At 40.7% G+C, this 20,138-nt stretch overlaps 1 protein-coding gene across 6 annotated transcripts in view; it reads left to right on the forward strand.

The window, feature by feature from the left end:
• The window catches only part of LOC126295317 (histone-lysine N-methyltransferase eggless-like), a 337,334-nt gene that overhangs the window by 93,505 nt on the left and 223,691 nt on the right, over nucleotides 1-20,138 (forward strand). For all 6 annotated transcript variants that reach the window (XM_049987773.1, XM_049987771.1, XM_049987774.1 and 3 more), the window contains one exon: nucleotides 11,557-11,609. In XM_049987773.1, the coding sequence (XP_049843730.1) occupies nucleotides 11,557-11,609 (53 nt within the window). The remainder of the gene's footprint in view (nucleotides 1-11,556; nucleotides 11,610-20,138) is intronic.

The raw sequence follows: 20,138 nt of genomic DNA on the forward strand, positions 1-20,138 counted from the left end.
CCAAGTTCATCCTTAAACAAACCAACAGGTTTCTCAGTTTTGCATATGGTTGGAAAGCATTCTTAATTCCACATCTTCTGAGGACTCTTCAGATTCTTGATGACATGGCACAAAAATACGGCAAAAAGGCCAAAGTGGTGGGTGTCATCCTATCTTCATTCTGTTCCATAGATTGAACTCGCCAGGGCCTGAATGCATTATGAACCTGTCTCTCAGAATAACTGTTTTGTCGGGACACTGTCTTCAACAACAATGATTTTCTAGCAGCAGCTGTAGGGCCGTCCATTTCACCCTCTCTGTATGCAGACCACTTCTGCATTTTGTACTGCTCCACTGGTACTGGTGTAACTGAGCAGCCCCTACTGGGAGCCATCCACAAGATGCAGTCATGGGCTTTGGCCCACTGTTTCCAGTTTTCGATCGCAAAATCGGATGTTATGCACTTCTGTTGGTATTGTACCATTCATCCGGAACCAGAACTTTACCTTAATGACGATCCACTCAATGTAGTGGAGACATATCGATTCTTAGGACTGGTTTTTGATGCCGTATTGACTTAGTTACCTCACCTTCTTCAGCTTAAGGGGAAGTGCTGGCAGCACCTCAATGTCCTTCGCTGCCCAAGCAACACCAACTGGTATGCAGATCACTCTAGTCTGCTGCAGCTCTACAAAGCCCTTGTTCAATGCTGCCTTAACTATGAGAGTCTGGTTTATGGTTTCATGGCACCCTCAGCATTGCGTGTACTCAACCCAGTGCACCTCTGTGGCGTTCGCCTTGTGATAGCAGCTTTTAGAACAAGTCCAGTGAACAGTGTCGTGGTGGAGGCCGGAGTCCCTCCATTGCAGTTCCAATGTGCACAACTGCTCGCCATTTACGTTGCACTCATTCGTAGTTCTCCTGAGCATCTCCCACATTGGCGGCCCAGGACAGGGCTAATGACTGTGGTTTGCGTGCAATCCCTTCTGTCTGAACAGGGGTCCTTCACCTTACCACCTCCCATCCAGGTCAGTATGCATACAACTCCATAGTGTACACCTAGACCACAGGTTCGTATGGACCTTTCACACGACGCTAAGGACTCATTCACTCCTGCCGCTCTTTGCTGTCACTTTCTCTCGATTCTTGATGTGTTCCCACAACACTCATGAGATCCAAAGGGCTGTCACAGAGTCCATCCCCAGGGCTAGTAACCGCTTCACATGGAGGCCTGTCCCTTGGTGGAATGACGACTGTCGATTGGCAATCAGGGCCAGATGGACAGCTCTTTGGAACTTCAAACGGTGTCCAACTATAGACAACCTTCATGTCTTCAGGTCTACAAGAGCACATGCAAGGTGAATGATCAAAGAATGGAAGAGGGCTTCCTGGAGGGAATTCATGACTTCTATTAATCGGTCCACTTCCGCTTCACACGTTTGGGAATCAATATGACGGATTTCAGGCAAGGGTAATCTACATCCCCTTATGGCCTTGTCAAGTAAAGGGGTCTTGGTGGACACGCCAGAAGAGATGGCTCACATTTTAGCTGAACACTTTTATACTGTTACTAAGTCATCCAGATAAGCTCCTGCTGTTCAGGTATTCCATCGGACTGCGGAGATGACGCACCTCAATTTTTCTCGCGTAATGAAGAAGTCTACAACTGTGGGAACTGTAATCAGCTTTATCTGCAGCCAGAGACACTGCTCCAGGACCTGATGAGATCCATTATACTCTGCTTAGTCATCTGTGCCCTGAAGCGAAAGGTCAACTACTCTCTTATTTCAATGAAATTTGGTTTGACGGACAGTACCCCATGACTTGGAATGAGGGAATCTTAATTCCATTCTGGAAACCGGGTAATGACCGTAGCGCCCCTAACAGTTATCGGAGTGTCGCCCTTAGTAGTTGTATGGGTGATACTCTTGAATGCATGGTAAACAGCCACCTTATCTGGCTGCTTGAGTCCCGAGGTTTCCTGAGCCACTCCCAGTGTGGTTTCAGCTTAATTCTACTGGAGACAGCGATATAGGTGTCCTTCTTACTACGAAACCTTTTAGTTTGTGTGTTTTTTGACTTCAAAAAAGCATATGATCCTACTTGGAGGTACAACATCCGTCACCAACTTCATGAATGGGAACTATGTGGATGCCTGCCGCTTCTGATCCAATCCTTTCTCGAAGACAGGCGTTTTTGTTATCGCATTGGCGATGCCATGTCTGATTGCTATGTTCAGGAGAATGGTGTTCCCCAGGGCAGTGTCCTCAGTGTCACATTGTTTGCCATCACTATCAGTGGCATTTCCTCTGCAGTCAGGAGCCCTGTCAAACGCTCTTTGTTTGTGGATGACTTCGCAAACTTCTACTGTTCCTCTGATCTTAGGATGACACCAAGGCAACGACAACTGACCTTTAGGAGGCTGGAAACCTGGGTCCAGACAACTGGTTTTCGGTTCTCACCTGAGAAGACTGTATGTGTCAATTTTAATCGTGCTCGTTGGAGTTTTATCCAATCAGAGCTTACAATGGGGGACTGTAGTTCACTTTTTCAAGACACAGTGCGCGTTTTGAGTTTGTTATTTGACTATAAATTAACATGGCTCCCACACCTGAAAGACCTACAATCAAAAGGCTTCTGGTTGAGAACGTTTTGAAATGCCTTGGCGGAAAAAAAACATGGGGAGCTGACAGGTCCCACCTCCTCCCGTTTTATGGGGCATTTATTCGATCACGCTTAGACTATGGCAGCATGGTCTATGGATCAGCCCATCCTTCCTACCTCCAGGTGTTAAATGCTGTCCACCATGCCATTATCTCATTTTCTGACAGATGCATCATGCTTCAGTGGGAGAGTGAATGGTTGCAGGTGTCGTACAACAAACTGTGGTCGCTCAAACCGATGACAAAAGCTTGGCGGACTCCGTATCAGTCTTGCCACTGGAAGGAGGTTTTGCTTACCAGACTCCACGTCGGGCATAGCCCTTTCACACATTGCTTCCTCCTCTGGGGGGAGGAGCCACCTTTCTGTGAAGTTTGTGGCTACATGTGTCCTGTATACTGATAATAGGGCAGCCCCTCGTCTCGCTGGAGATCCGCCCACTGTCCTCACAGATACTGATACCAGTGTTAACAGAGTGGTGAAATTTATGAATTATCAGGCCTCATCCTTAAACTGGTGGGGAAGGGCAGCAGACTTTAGTACGTTATAAACTGCTTTGCTTGTGGGGACTGCCTTTGTTCCCACCCATGAGATTTCGTGTTGACTTTTCATCAGGGTGCTGATGACCATGAAGTCGAGCGCCCCCTCAACCCAACCCATCATCATCATCATCATCATCATCATCATCATCATCATCATCATCATCATCATCATCATCGATGTGTTCCAGGGCTCTGAAATGGTTTACACCGATGGCTCGATGGCTGATGGTCATGTTGGCTTCGCCTACATCCACAGAGGCTATTTTGAACAGCATTCCTTGCCTGATGGATGCAGTGTATTCACTACAAAGCTGGTGCACTTCAGTATATCTGTTCATGCCACTGGGAATCGCTTCTTCTGTGTACGGACTCCGTGAGCAGCCTAAAGCTATCAACCAGTGCTACCCTCGCCACCATCCTTTAGTAGCATCCATCTAGGAGTTCATCTACGGACTGATACAGTCGTTGAGTGGCCGGCCAGTGTGGCCGAGCGGTTCTAGGCGCTTCAGTATGGAACCGTGTGACCGAATCCTGCCTCGGGCATGGATGTGTGTGATGTCCTTAGGTTAGTTAGGTTTAAGTAGTTCTAAGTTCTAGGGGACTGATGACCTCAGATGTTAAGTCCCATAGAGTTCAGAGCCATTTAGTCGTAGAGTGGTGTTCGTTTGGACCCCAAGAGACGTCGGCATCCCAGGGAACGTACTTGATGGCAGGCTGGCCAAACAAGCTACACGGAAACTGCTTCTGGAGATGTGCATCTCTGAACCTGACCTGCATTTTGACTTATGCTGTAGGGTTTTTTGGCTTTGGGGAACAGAGTGGCATAACAGTACACACAACAAACTGTGTGCATTAAGGAGATTATGAATGTGTCGAAGACTTGCATGCAGGAGTCCCAGAGGAAATCAGTTGTGCTCTGCCAGCTCTTCATTAGCCATTCTTGGGTAACCCATGGTTACCTCCTGCACTTGAAGACCCGCCTGAGTGTCAGTGCAGCGCCCGGTTGACAGTGGCCCATGTTCTGGTGCATTGTCCCTCTTTGACTGCTCAATAACAAAATCTTGTGTTACTGGGCTAGTTGCTGCTAATTTTATCTGATAATACCTCACTGGATGATCTAGTTTTACTTTTTATTTGTGAGTGTGGCTGGCGTCTCCTTTTTTATTCTCATGGTCAGCCAGCTATGGTAATCTCCTTTGTTATTTTAATCTCTTCATCCCATTTCTTGCATTTCTGTGGTTTTCACGTCCCGTTTTGTCCGTGTACATGTTTGTTGCCCTTCATCATTCTTGTGATTTTTCCTTTCATTCCATTTGAGTTGTTGGTCTCGTTTATTTTACTCACACTTGTTGCATTGTTTTATTGAGAACAAAGGACTGATGACCTCATAGTTTGGTCCCTTTTCCCCTCTTTTAATCCAACCAACCATTTCACTCCAACACACCATTGGCACGAAATTGTGAATTTTCCGGTATTTTTTGAGTAAACCCTGTATTTTCACGTATTTGTGCATATTTTGACATTTTTATACCTTTTTTGCTTATTTGTGTGCGTAGTTGCATGCCTGCACATATTTTTAAGCATATGTTTCTGTTATCCAGTTCCCATCACAGCCACCTAATACCTTCATTTGTCCATTTCCTATGTTATTTCCCATGCCATCCCTGCTACAGTGAACTTTTTCTCCATCATTTTGCACCAGTTCAGGAAAGTATCCCTTTTTCTAGCTGAAACCGATTTCCACATACGGTTCCTTAAATGTTGCCTAAAACATGGAATCTCCCCCACTCCAATTTCCCTAGCACAAAAGTTCCTTTCTCTGTATGCCACCACTCCTTTTGCAGGGACCTTCACCTTTTCAGATTCCACCAGTCCTTGTCCCTCGCAGGCCTGGTGCTGCAAAAACACACTTCCATGACACAGGCAACCCAGAACCACCTCTGCTCCCTCCACAAGATACTGCTGCTGTGTGATCCCTGTTACATACATCACATACCTGAGATTGAAACCCTTGCTCTCCAGCACCTGGAATAGCAATCAAGACACCACCTCCATAAGTTATCAAACCTGTTGACACGATGTTGTCATTTTGGGACACCACTATCTACCACCTATCATATCCACAGTGTTCCTCATTGTGAAACCTTCATAGAACCTGGACCCTGCCAGTGGACCTTTTCAAATAGGAGCATTCCTCAAAACTCCCTAGCAACACCCCAAATCCAGATCTGGAGCTTAAGCAATCCTGAAAAACTGTTGTTAACATTTCCTCAATATTACTCAGTCCCACAGAAGTTTCAGTACTATCTAAAGGTTTGACTTTCCCCTGAATTGATTTTCCTCTTCAACCCAATGACACCCCACCCTACCACTTACTACATCCTCCACAAAATTAAGAAAACAATCAATCATGGACTTCAAATTGTAGCTTGTTATTGTGCCCCCACTGCAAGTATTTCAGCCCTTAATGACCATGACTGCCAACCAGTTACTGGCAATCTAGTCTCCCTTGACAATATACCAACTCTCCACCATCAGCAAAACTTTACCTCCTGGTTTCTTACTGGTCACTGTTGATGCAACACATCCCTAGATACCAAAACCCTCATACCCATTGTCTTGGTGCAATTGAACACTACCTTTCCCAATGTCCTTGAGACTCCAAACCCCCTACTTCATTCCTCATACACCTACCTAACTGTATTGTACCACTTCTCCTTTGGAGGGAAGGTATACAAAGAAGTTTGTGGCGTAGCTATGGGCCCTCACATCGGATCCTGCTATGCCAACCTGTTTATAGGCCATCTAGAGGAACCCTTCCTAGCCTCCCGAAACCCTGCTCTAGTTCAAGTTCACTGATAATATCTCCATGATCTGGACCCACGGCCAAGACACTCTATCCTCATTCTTTCATAACCTCAACATCGTTTCTACAAATTGTTTCACCTGGTCTTCCTCAACTCTGCTTGCCACCATCCTGGACATGGACTTTTATCTCTCTGATGGCTCCATTCACAACTCTGTCCACATTAAACCCAGCAGCCACCAACAGTACCAGTATTTTCACAGCTGCCATCTCTTTCACACCAAAAAATTCCTCCCACACAGTTTGGTCACCCAGAGATGGTGTATCTGCAGTGAGAGGAACTCCCTTTGCCAGTATGCCAAAAGTCTCACCAAAGACTGCAAAGACAGGCAGTATCCGACACACCTAGTCTGCAGACAGAGTTTGATTTTCATTTCCCCACACACTCCCAATCCTCTCATCACTTGTAAGAGTCAGCTACAAAAGATTGCCCCCTGTGTCACCCAACATTATCCCACACTTCAACTTCTGAACCACCTCCTTTGTAGAGGCTATGATTGTCTATCATTAAGCCTTGAAATGACGGATATCCTACACAAGATCATTCCAGCCACTGCTAAAGTGTTCCATCACCCACCCAACCTCCACAACATCCTAGTCCATCCCTGTGCCACTCCCAATCCCTACTCCTTGGCACAGCGATCATGTCCATCTGGAAGACTCAGGTGCAAGACTTGCCCAATCCACCCACCTAGCACTTCCTATTTCAGTACTGTCACAGGGTTATCTTACCCCCTCAAAGTCTTGGCCACCAGTGCAGCCAGCCATGTCATACACCAGCTCTGCTCCAACGATTGCACAGCTTGTATATTGGTATGACTACCAACCAGATGTCCACCACGATGAATGGCCACTGCCAAACTGTGGCCAAGAATGGATTAGACCACCCTGTGGCACAATGTATAGCTGAATATAAACTTGCACGTTTTCAGTGGCTGCATCACAACCAGGGCACCTCTTGATTCAAACCCTGCCACTACTGCCATGTTCTCTGAGCTGCATGGATGGAAGTTACCTGTACAATGCATTCTCAGGCTGAACTTATGACAACTTGCTCTCCCCCACACTGCACCCTCCACCCAACAGTTTCTACCCCCCCCCCCCCCTTTTCCCTACCACCACCTCTGTTTTCATGTCTCTTAACCCTCATTGTTTGCTCCCCTCTGCCCATGTACCCACCCATTCTTTCTCCTTCCTTCTCCCCTCTTTTTCTGCTCCACATTTTTCCTCCAGTCTCCACTCCCATCAATGCACCTGGCAGTTTCATCAGTCCGCACGCCCAACCAGACAGTTCTGTTCTCAGCCTCAACTCCTACCCTGCTATCCCTTACCCTTCCCCACTCCATTCCTGATTGCTGTTCACGTAAAAGTCGCAATCAATCATAGTGGAGATGCTAAGTCGTGATAGGCACAACAAAAAGATTCACAGAGTTATAGTTTTCGGCCATTAAGACCAGCCGAAAGCTATAATTGTGTGAATCTTTTTGTTGTGCCTATCATGACTCAGCATGTCCGCTATATGGTGAGTAGTAACTTTTCTTCTCTAGTATTTTTACATTCCATCCTGGATTTTCCATTGTTTGATTTTTGCAATCGATCAAGTGCTTTTTGTAATTTCTGATAACAATATTTCCCATTTACATATTACACATATAGTTTTATACTGAAATATAAAGCCAATGTGTATCTTAATTCTCATCAGAGTATCATGTAAAAATTTGAATTAAAACAGTAAGAACCTTGCAGAAATATTGGTAATAATGTTTTTACTTTTTATAATAAACATTTATTTATGTATTAAAAAAGGTATATAAAACACACTTGTTTCCACATGCAACAGTGTTACAAAATTCCTAAGCAATTTTTGAAGACCTTGTGAGGATTTAAGATTTTGAACAAATGAACGGAAATTTTTGCTATCTATATTTTCTGATTGTATTTCTACCCGAGAGAAGCCTGCTGGCATCAAACTTTGGCTTGAATCTGAGGATGGAACTTCTGAGTTTGTAAGCTTGGAGCATGGCATTGTATTGTAATGAATGATGGGCAGTGGGAAAACAGAAAAGAAGAGATTAGAAGCATTTCAGATGTTATACTACAGAAGGATGCTGAAAATTAAGTGTACTGCTAGGTTAAGGAATGAGGTGGTTCTCCACAGAATCAGTGAAAGAAGGAACACATGGTAAACAGCGACAAGAAGAAGGGGACAAAGTGATGAAACATATGTTAAGGCATAAGGGAATTACCTCCAACATACTGGAGAGGACTGTAGAGAGCAAAAACTTTAGAGGTAGACAGAGATTTGAATATATCTAACAAATACTTGAGAACAGAGGGCGCAAGTGCTATTCTGAGATGAAAAGGTTAATGCAGGAGAGGAATTCATAGCAGACTGCATCAATCCAGTAAGATGACTGATGACTCAAGGAAAAAAATTATCCATTTTTCTGTATATGCTCTCTAAGTCAGCTGTTGTCAGACACCTTTCTTCAGTAAAATATCTTCCTTGTGAAAAGTTTTGTTCATTTATGTGTTGTTTGTGATGTGAATCATAAATTCTGCATTAAGGAGGTGGATGTAGCCTGGAAGTGGATTTACTTGACACTTATACACTGTCATTTATGATGTTTATTTATTACAAGTTGCTCTGTCAATCGGAATTTTTCCAATTTCTCTCATTTTCCTCTGTACGTCTCTTGTGGCCTGTAACTCCTTATGGGACCCTCTGATGTCCACTGTGTACACCGATACTGGTAAAGAAAGGGCAGTGTTAGTCTACTGGCAAACTCTTCCTTAAATTGTGTCTAAATAACAGCTACTGTCACCCTTATTGATCATTCAAATTTTTATCCGTGTGTTACTAGTTTAAGTTCCTGACTGTTGTTTGTGTCTGTAGAGTATCTTTGCTTTACAACTCAGCAGTGATAGTGTCCTTGAATATTAAATGACACGTAGTAACACCAGTATCATGAGCAGGTTCTTAACTGGTGTCACTTTCAGACATGACTGCACAACAGCATAACAACCAGAGGCCTGGGGGCAGCTAAAAACACTTACATATACAAATAGAAGGCAGCATCATACCATTACAGACAAGTGAGAATAGGAGGTCTGTAAATAAAGTGGTTGTATCAAGATATTGATATTACTTTGTCAAACTTCAGTACATTAGGTTTAGTCAGCTTTGTAATAAAAACCTGTGTATCTTTGCATGGTTGTCCACAGAAATTAATCTTAGAGGGGGTAACTTTCTAATTGGCTTTCTTTATATGAGGTTGAATCCAAAATTTTTGGGACTAGTGCTGCCATCTGGAAAGTAGGAGTAGATCCTTGCACTGCTAGGTGGCAAGAGTTGCATATCTGATGAATCAGTGTGGGGAGTGGCATTCAGCTGGGAGGACGTGTCGTGTGTCCACAGTGATTTCCATAATACTCTGTGTTTGGTGTGTGTGTGGTGATTTTATGATGGATCACGAACAGAACAGCATGTGTGTATCAAATTCTGTGCAAATCTTGGGAAAAGTGCTACGGAGACCCTTGCAATGATTCAAGTGTTTGGGGGACAGAGCTTGAGTTGTACGCATGTGTTTGAATGAAATGCTCAGTTCAGGGCCGGCTGTACAGACATTGAAGATGATGCTCACACTGGAAGGCCCATTAGCCGCACAACAGCAGGCACTGTTGCCAAACTTCAACAATTCATTCTTGCGGATCGACATCAAATAATTCAAGACCTTGCGGCTGAAGTGGGTATTGGTTATGGGACACGTCAATGAATGTTGACTGATGAATAGGGTATGCATTGTGTTGCCGCAAAATTTGTGCCTAGGATCTTGACTGCCAATCAGAAGGCACAGTGTGTTGAAGTGTGCACTGGCCTTCTTCAGACCACATCCGATGATCCAACCTTCTTGTCACGGGTTCTCACCAGCGACGAGAGCTGGATTTATGGTTATGACCCAGAGACAAAGCAACAATCGTCCCAGTGGAAGAGGGCTGGCTCTCCAAGACCCAAAAATGTGAGACAGGTGAAGAGCATGATCATTGTTTTCCTTGATCCCAAGGGAATTGTGCACAAAGAATAAATCTCACCCAACCAAACAGTGAAGTCAGCATACTGCCATGATATTTTGCATCGGCTCCATTAAAATGTGTGACGACGACGGCCTGAACTTTAGCATCAAAGGAACTGGTTGCTGAATCATGACAACACGCCCTGTCACATGTCCTTGCTCACCAGGACCTTTTTGCCATAAAACAACATGGCGGTTCTATCCCACCCACCATACTTGCCAGATCTGGCACCTTGCGACTTCACGCTATTCCCAAAACTGAGACTTAAGTTGAAAGACCGTTGGTTCGACACTCTAGAGAGGATTTAAGAAGCATTGCTGGTGGTGACAAACAGCCTCAAAGAACAGGACTTCCAGAAAATGTTTGACGAGTGGCAGAAGTGCTGTGACTGGTGTGTATGTGCGGATGGGAACTACTTAGAGGGTGATGGTGACCATTAGTCTGAAGGTAAGATTTTTCAACAGATGGCAGCACCAGTCCCGAAAATTTTGGATAGCACCTCATATAACTTATGCGAAAGGAATTTAAGAAGATATTATACCACAAAGGATTGATAGATATAAACTCAATATTTTCTGGTAGATTATTTTGATACCAAAATGGGAAGCATTTTTAATCAGTATATTTGAAGTACACTTCATTAATATGAATATGAATGTGAATGCCACCATTTTAATTGAATGATATGAAATTACATCTTTGTCATAAGATATTCAACGAGTTACTCTGAAGAAATAATATGATTCCTCAATTTATATTGTTAGGAGTCTCATTGAAAATAAAAAATCTGAAATATAAAATAAATTAGAACTGAGGAAGGTCAAGTGGGATAGCAACAAAACATCAGGGAAAAGTTTCCATTTCATATTACCCTACCTGGAAAAACATAAAGAAATTTTAAAAATGGCACAGACAGCATTTTCTGTTGAAAACAACAATGCCAAATCTGCAACTTAGTAAAATAGCTGACAATATTTTTTAGAAATGCATGAGAATTTTGTAATAAATGTAAAGTGCATAAACCTCCCTCCCCTCAAGATTCTAGATATAGGCAAGTGCTCCATCTAGCTCTATCTACATCTACATCTACATCTTTTTTCAGGCATTAGAATGTGTCTCACACTAAAAAAGATTCTATTATTAACAAATGGGGGCAATAATATGTACATGAAAACCTGCATCTTCTACGACATACTTAATCAGCACAGTGATAGTGCAACAAAAAAGATTTACCATCCCCAAAGATTAGGGAAACAAAGATATAATCTGTTACAGTTGCTGTATAAAATATTTATATTTTTCAGTTCAGTTTTTAAGTTTTTTGTGTGCACATTATATTTTTCCATATTTACAGGATCTTTATTGTCATTTGAACTTATTACAGAGGTGATGAAATGCAATATGTTTTTTATGTTGTCTATTTTTTTCTTGTAGGTGAAATGCTGAGAGATAGCTACACAAAGGCAGGGGGGAAAGAGTCATCAGCTGTAAGTAGTTGTGGTTTAGCTATTTTTTTGTACATAATATGTGAAAAGCTATATAGATAACTGTCGCAGTTTCTGTAAAAATTGATTGCAACAAAGTCTGTATTAATTAATGGCTAAAATGGTACCTGGTGCCAGCAGCAGATTGCTTATCTAATGGCATCCAGAGGAATGAAAATTTGGTTTTCTGTGTGTTGTAATTATTAACTAAATTTAAAAATTTAAGATACTGCCATAATCGACTCTGTAAAAGGTATAATCTTAGGTTAAAGGTTTAACACAATAAGTATTAAAGGTAGAATGTGTGTGTATGTCTTGAGGCAGCATAATTCATGGTTCACAAATTACCCAGAATTATATTCTTCCAGTATTTGAGAATGAGAGTACTTGGTGGCTACCAACAAACTTTGCAAATAATTCAACACTTGTTCAGACTTTTCCTTACTGACACACTTCAAAAGACAATGAAATGGAAAAAGGTTTATCACTAACTACTTTTTCATTGTTCATGCAGTCAGATTTCAGCATTAGTATTATTCTTTGGTACTAACTCTTAGTTCCCCATTTTTCAGACAGTAACTACTGAACATACCCCCACAATCATATCATTGCATGACACAGTTCAGGAGGAAACCTATTCTTTTAGAAAAATGTAAATATTTCTCAATACCAATTGCATAAATGTTTATACAATTGAAAAAATGGTGGTGGAAGGTAGTTTTCATATCGCTCTAACTTATAGGCCTACAATTACTGAATTAAAAAATTAACTTGAGTATGATTATATCTTTAATTATTTTATTTAGTTATTTATTGTGATACATATTCTTAGATATTTCTGCATGGTAACGCATAGGTGTGGGGTGAATCAAAATATTTAATCACATTATTATGTTTGTATAATTAAGCACTACAAGCAAAGATTAAGAATACAAATCAGAAAATAATAATAAAGAAACACAATCAATATGTTCTAATTATATAGAGAAACAGAGGTAAGAATTTATCTAAAGAACAGAAGTTTTTTTCAAGGAACAACTCATTTAGCTTACTTTTAAACACTACATTATACCTCATAGACACTTAATATTACTTGGAAAGACATTGAGGATTTTGTACATATGTATTTTACACCTTTTTCACTAGATACAAATTTTTCAGGTCACAGTGTGTGTCACATTTCTTATGATGATGGTACAACTCGCTTGTTTCATATTGAGAAAACTGTGAACCATGAATGTCAGGATTGAAAAGAGATATTATGGGGTAGTTGTTAGTATCCCTATTTGTTTAAAAAGATTATGAATGAGGTTCTTGGAGGCACTCGACATAAAATTTGAACAGCCTTTTTCTGACAATTTTCATCATTGGTGAATTGACGTAGACAGTTATTCTATAACAAATAAGTAAATGGATGTCATCAAAGTAGGTGGATGTTAAATGTCTTTGGTTTTGGTGATTGTCTCAAAGATAAATGTTAGCCGAGCTAAGCATTTTCAGGGTTTGGTGGATATTGTGTTCACAGTTCAGCCTGCTATCGATACGGATGCCAAAGAATTTCAGATAATGTAGCCTTCATATCTTCTGACTCTCGTGTTCAATGCTTATTTCCTGTGTGCGTTTGTAATCAGAATGGAAATAAATGTAACTGACTTTGCTCAAGTTTATTGATAGAGAATTTGCTGTGAACCAGTTTATAATATCTGCAAGTAATTGGTTGACATTTAACTCTAGATCAGTGGATGTTTTACTATCTGTCACAATACCTGTGTCATCAGCAAGTATAGTAAAATTGCTAGCTTTGTTTGACAATAGAGATAGGTCATTATTATATATGAGAAAGAGTAGGGGACAAGGACAGAATCTTGTGGAACTTCATAATGAATTGTTCACCAGTTGGACTGTACCACTCCTGCGTGTGTATTGTTACTGTCTATGCTATTTTCTGTTGACTGCTCTCTAGATAGAATTGGAGCCAGTTGCCCATTGGTTCTCAGTCTCCCTAGTGGCATGCTTTCTCTGAGTATTCTATGATTGACACAGTTGAAAAAGTTAGACTGGTGGCTAAATATGCTGATAGGCAATGTCTCCCTGTCAAGACATTCCAAAATGTTATTGGTAAATGAAAATATAGATTTGTTTGTGGAGTTACCTTCTATGAATCCAAACTGGTTTTTACTAATTATTGCAAAGCTTTTTAGGTGGCTGACTATCCTGGCATATATTAATTTTTTGAAGACTCAAGAAAATGTAGTTGAGAGAGAGAGAGAGAGAGAGAGAGAGAGAGAGAGAGAGAGAGAGAGAGAGAGAGAGAGGGGGGGGGGGAGATTATAGTTTGTAACATGTGAGGCATTGCCTTTTTTTTGTAGAGGGACTTTACAATAGCTGCTTCATCCTGTCAGGGAAGATACCTTGTTTGACAGAGGAATTGAATATATGAGGTAGGACTTTACCAACTGATTACGGCAGTCTTTTAGCGGTTTGCTGGAAATACTATTCACACCATTTGAATTTGATTCTTAAAAGATTACAGTTCTTCTTGATTTTTGTACTGTTATAGGGGGCTCAACCTACCTGCTCTAAAAAAAAAAAAAATATTGGGAAATGATCTTTCCGTATTTTATGGCCTTTTCTATGTACCTGTTGTATCTTGTATTTTTTTTTCTGGCAATCCTTAAAATGTGCTCATTAAAAATTTTTGCCATGACCCCTTGATTTTGAACTTGACTACCTTCATCACTGAGAACAATGTTTTGGGTCCTACTGGTGCAATTTGCACCTGTTTCACTCCATGTGTCTGAAGCTGGCTTATACATAGAGTTGGATTCTCTGAAGAATCAGAGCAAGGAGTAGTGCTGCCACAAACTGTTGTTCAAGCAGTAGGCTTAATGACTAGTATCACTGGCTGTTGTGTTACGGGTCATCAGTTCATACAACTGTTCAGGCTATACACTGATGTTCAAACAAAATGTGCTTTCAGTGTTAAGTGTTGTACGTCACTGATAACACTGCCTTCAGATTTGCACTTCAGTGTGGTTATGTCATGACAGTGTGATTGGATACACATGTTAGTTATCTTTTAAATGGTGTGTGTGCTTTTACTTTACATGCATATGAATCAAAATCACATCATTTCCCACAGACTCACAGATGTCATGCGGTGTCACTGTAGTTTTTTAATATCTTTATTAACATGTTAATGTATTTATTTTGTAAAAAGAAATTAAAACAGTCTTGATCGTATCAAAATGCTTATTTAGATGATGACCAGTTTTAGTAAATTTTCAAGGCCACCTTCAGAACATCCTCTGAAATATAAGTTCATTTAGAGATTTAGAGGTACGTCTAACAAGAAGTTTTGCAAACTGAGGCATTGAAATGTAAGAACAATTAAAAGGAGAAATGTACCCTATGGTGGCAAGCATATGTGACAAATGGATCAGGTAACTTCTGTTGAGACCTGATTGTCAACTGCTGAATAGTGTGGAGAGTCTCTCAGTTAAGTGGGAGAAGCTCCAAGCACTGCATTCTGCATGATGTCAGTAGCAACCAGTAAGGCATACAGTAAATGTTGTAACCCACATTTTAATATACCTCCGTTCCTATGGGTATGGCATGCATATCGTTCAAGTAGTGTGCCCTTCAGAAGCTCCTGGCATCCCACCAGAGGCTACTGACTGTGGGTGACACCTCAGTCATCTGTGGCAGGAAGCTAGTGACCCCTGGCAGGCAAATAATCTTTATATTGTCTTGCACTGTCTCTGGCTGGCTTCCATGCAGATCTGTCACAAGTTACTAAAATAACTAAAGACATTACAAAAGTAATGTGCATACAAAGCAGCAGCAATAAATGAAACATAAAAGGTATAATATAAGCCAAATAAAACAAATCATAAATGCTTCAGAACACATTTTATCAGAATACATTATATAAAATTACAAGTAGTAAACCAATGGAAATTGTTACTGAGAAAAAAGACTATCCTCTGTATGCAGTCTGTGATCTTGGCATTTAGACATAGAACAAAACCACAGCACAATAAACTCAGCAGATGCTGATGCTGTGGAACATTGTGAAATATTGTGAGGCAGCCAGACAGTAGTACCAGAGATGAAAGTACCACCAGCCACTGCTACATGTTAACATGGAAGGCCAGATGTAGAGATCAAATGATGTGTGTGTTCGATGTTGCTAGTAATCATGGCAATGTATACGTCATGATGGATCACCAACAAGGCAAATGTAACTTTGTATGTGGCTGCAGTGACATGTATGCTGCATTGAGTTTTGCTGTGATTACTAGTGGAACATTGTGTGGCACCACAGAGACATGATTGTTGGAGAATGTTGCCTGATGTTGTTGGTCACAAAATAATAGACCTAAAACTTAATATCCACAGATATAAAACTCACAAATATAGTTGTAATAGTAATACTGCTTAACAGAGTGCCATTGGATGGAATAATTAGTGATGTAAGATAAAATATGTAAAAGATGATACAAATATTAATGGAAATGGATAAGTGAAAAATAATAACTTTAGAAACTTTTAAAAAGGGGTATCCATAATAAAAACAAGAAACAAAAGAGCAGGCAACTTCTATAGTGAATCATGAAAGAGATGAAAAAAAAAATTCTCTAAAACCTAACTGCTCATTTAGTAAAGATATTAGCTTATTTTTATCATGTACATAAATTTCTATATCTTCAAATGCATTTATTAAGAATTCTTTAGGAGCACTATGGAGAATGAATGGACTCTTTGGAATGATTACTTTGGGTTACATACTGGCCATATAATGATTTACCGGGGTAGTGTCTGATGTACGCTCTTTAAACTGAGTGGAGAAATTATGGCTCATCTGTCCAATGTATTCTTTATCAGAATCATCACACAGAATTTTATAAATACCAGAATTTAAATAACTACTGTTGAAATTACCAACAGTGTGCTTGAGCCTTGATGTGTGTGGATTGTCTTGATTAGCTCACACACATTGTGTTAGGCTTAGGTGCTCCGAGTTGGATGGAGGAACTATTACGGTGCAGACAAATTAGCGACACAGAAACATACACTTTATTGTGCTGTAGTACTCAACATGTACAGCAACTCTTTGTATGTGTTTGCAGACAGATACAACAAAGTAGTGGCCTGTCAACATGAGAATTACTGAATATAATGTAAACAAGACAATGCTCGTCCTGGGCATCACAGTGTCAATCATTGTAATAAACACTTGTCCCTTTGTGAAGGCTATAGGTGACTCCACGTTTAGATCGTCTTGCAGGCTGATCTCCACTGTGAACTGCAACCCTGGCACTCCATACTATAACTGCCATATGCAAATGCTAGCGTGCATCCTGTTACTGCTTAGGGCTGCCATTTGTCACAACACAGAAGACGATCTCAGTGGCGGCAGCTTGGGGGTTGCTGATTGGGTCCCACTTGTGGTTGGTGGTGAGCTTCAAAAGGCTGCCAGTGGCATCAGTTGCAAAATGTCTCAGTGTGCCAGCTCCAGTTGTGTCCATTTGTGTGACCACAACAAACCAGTTCTGTAAGAGATTATCAGTAGTGAAAGCTGTAGTCAGTTCACAGAATTTAAGTTGTTGTTGTCGTGGTCTTCAGTCCTGAGACTGGTTTGATGCAGCTCTCCATGCTACTCTATCCTGTGCAAGTTTCTTCATCTCCCAGTACCTACTGCAACCTACACCTTTCTGAATCTGCTTAGTGTATTCATCTCTTGGTCTCCCTCTACGATTTTTACTCTCCCCGCTGCCATTCAATGCTAAATTTGTGATCCCTTGATGCCTCAGAACATGTCCTGCCAATCGAGCCCTTCTTCTAGTCAAGTTGTGCCACAGACTTCTCTTCTCCCCAATCCTAATCAATACTTCATTAGTTATGTGATCTACCCATCTAATCTTCAAACTTCTTTTGCAGCACCACATTTCGAAAGCTTCTATTCTCTTCTTGTCTAAACTATTTATCGTCCCATATTTCACTTCCATACATGGCTACACTCCATACAAATATATTCAGAAATGACTTCCTGACATTTAAATCTAAACTCGATGTTAACAAATTTCTCTTCTTCAGAAACACTTTCCTTGCTATTGCCAGTCTACATTTTATATCTTCTCTACTTCGACCATCATCAGTTATTTTGCTCCCCATATAGCAAAATTCCCTTACTACTTTAAGTGTCTCATTTCCTAATCTAATTCCCTCAGCATCACCTGACTTTATTCGACTGCATTCCATTATCCTCGTTTTGCTTTTGTTGATGTTCATCTTATACCCTCCTTTCAAGACAGTGTCCATTCCGTTCAGCTGCTCATCCAAGTCCTTTGCTGTCTCTGACAGAATTACAATGTCATCGTCGAACCTCAAAGTTTTTATTCGTTCTTCATGGATTTTAATACCTACTCTGAATTTTTCTTTTGTTTCCTTAACTGCTTGCTCAATATACACATTGAATAACATCAGGGAGAGGCTGCAACCCTGTCTCACTCCCTTCCCAACCACTGTCTCCCTTTCATGTCCCTCGACTCTTATAACTACCATCTGGTTTCTGTACAAATTGTAAATAGCTTTTTGCTCCCTGTATTTCACCCCTGCCACCTTCAGAATTTGAAAGAGAGTATTCCAGTCAACATTGTCAAAAGCTTTCTCTAAGTCTACAAACACTAGAAATGTAGGTTTGCCTTTCCTTAATCTAACTTCTAAGATAAGTTGTCGGGTCAGTATTGCCTCACGTGTTCGATATTTTTACGGAATCCAAACTGATCTTCCCCAAGGTCGGCTTCTACTAGTTTTTCCATTCGTCTTTAAGGAATTTGTGTTAGTATTTTGCAGCTGTGACTTATTAAACTGATAGTTCGGTAATTTTCACATCTGTCAATACCTGCTTTTATTGGTATTGGAATTATTATATTCTTCTTGAAGTCTGAGGGTATTTCGCCTGTCTCATACATCTTGCTCATCAGATGGTAGTGTTTTGTCAGGACTGGCTCTCCCAAGGCTGTCAGTAGTTCTAATGGAATGTTGTATACTCCTAGGGCCTTATTTCGACTCAGGTCTTTCAGTGCTCTGTCAAACTCTTCACGCAGTATCGTATCTCCCATTTCGTCTTCATCTACATCCTCTTCCATTTCCATAATATTGTCCTCAAGTTCATCGCCCTTGTATAGACCCTCTATATACTCCTTCCACCTTTCTGCTTTCCCTTCTTTGCTTAGAACTGGGTTTCCCTCTGAGGTCTTGATATTCATACAAATGGTTCTCTTTTCTCCAAAGGTCTCTCTAATTTTCCTGTAGGCAGTATCTATCTTAACCTAGTGAGATAAGCCTCTACATCCTTACATTTGTCCTCTAGCCATCCCTGCCTAGCCATTTTGCATTTCCTTTCGATCTAATTTTTGAAAAGCTTGTATTCCTTTTTGCCTGCTTCATTTATTGCATTTTTATATTTTCCCCTTTCATCAATGAAATTTAATATTTCTTCTGTTACCCACGGATTTCTACTAGTCTTCGTCTTTTTACCCACCTGATCCTCTGTTGCCTTCACTATTTCATCCCTCAAAGCTACCCATTCTTCTTCTACTGCATTTCTCCCCCATTCCTATCAATTGTTCCCTTATGCTCTCCCTGACACTCTGTACAACCTCTGGTTTAGTCAGTTTATCCAGGTCCCATCTCCTTAAATTACCAACTTTTTGTAGTTTTTTCAGTTTTAATCTACAGTTCATTGTGGGCAGAGTCCACATATGCCCCCTGGAAATGTCTTACAATTTAAAACCTGGTTCCTAAAACTCTGTCTTACCATTATATAATCTATCTGAAACCTGTCAGTATCTGCAGGCTTCTTCCATGTATACAACTTTCTTTTATGTTTCTTGTACTAAGTGTTACCTATGATTAAGTTGTGCTCTGTGCAAAATTCTACCAGGCGGCTTCCTCTTTCATTTCTTTGCCCCAATCCATATTCACCTACTATGTTTCCTTCTATCCCTTTTGCTACTGACGAATTCCAGTCATCCGTGACTATTAAATTTTCATCTCCCTTCACAATCTGAATAATTTCTTTTATTTCATCATAAATTTCTTCAATTTCTTCATCATCTGCAGAACTAATTGGCATATAAACTTGTACTACTGTGTTAGGCGTGGGCTTCGTATCTATCTTGGCCAAAACAATGCATTCACTATGCTGTTTGTAGTAGCTTACCTGCATTCCTATTTTCCTATTCATTATTAAACCACTCCTGCATTACCCCTATTGGATATTGTGTTTCAACCCTGCAGTCACCTGACCAGATGTCTTGTTCCTCCTGCCACCAAACTTCACTAATTCCCACTATATCTAACTGTAACCTATCTGTTTCCCTTTTTAAATTTTGTAACCTATGTGCCCAATTAAGGGATCTGACATTCCACACTCCGATCTGTAGAACGCCAGTTTTCTTTCTCCTGATAACTACATCCTCTTGAGTAGTCCCCGCACAGAGACCCGAATGGAAGACTATTTTA

The sequence above is a fragment of the Schistocerca gregaria genome, chromosome 11 (genome assembly GCF_023897955.1).
Source record: "Schistocerca gregaria isolate iqSchGreg1 chromosome 11, iqSchGreg1.2, whole genome shotgun sequence".
Lineage (NCBI taxonomy): Eukaryota > Metazoa > Arthropoda > Insecta > Orthoptera > Acrididae > Schistocerca > Schistocerca gregaria.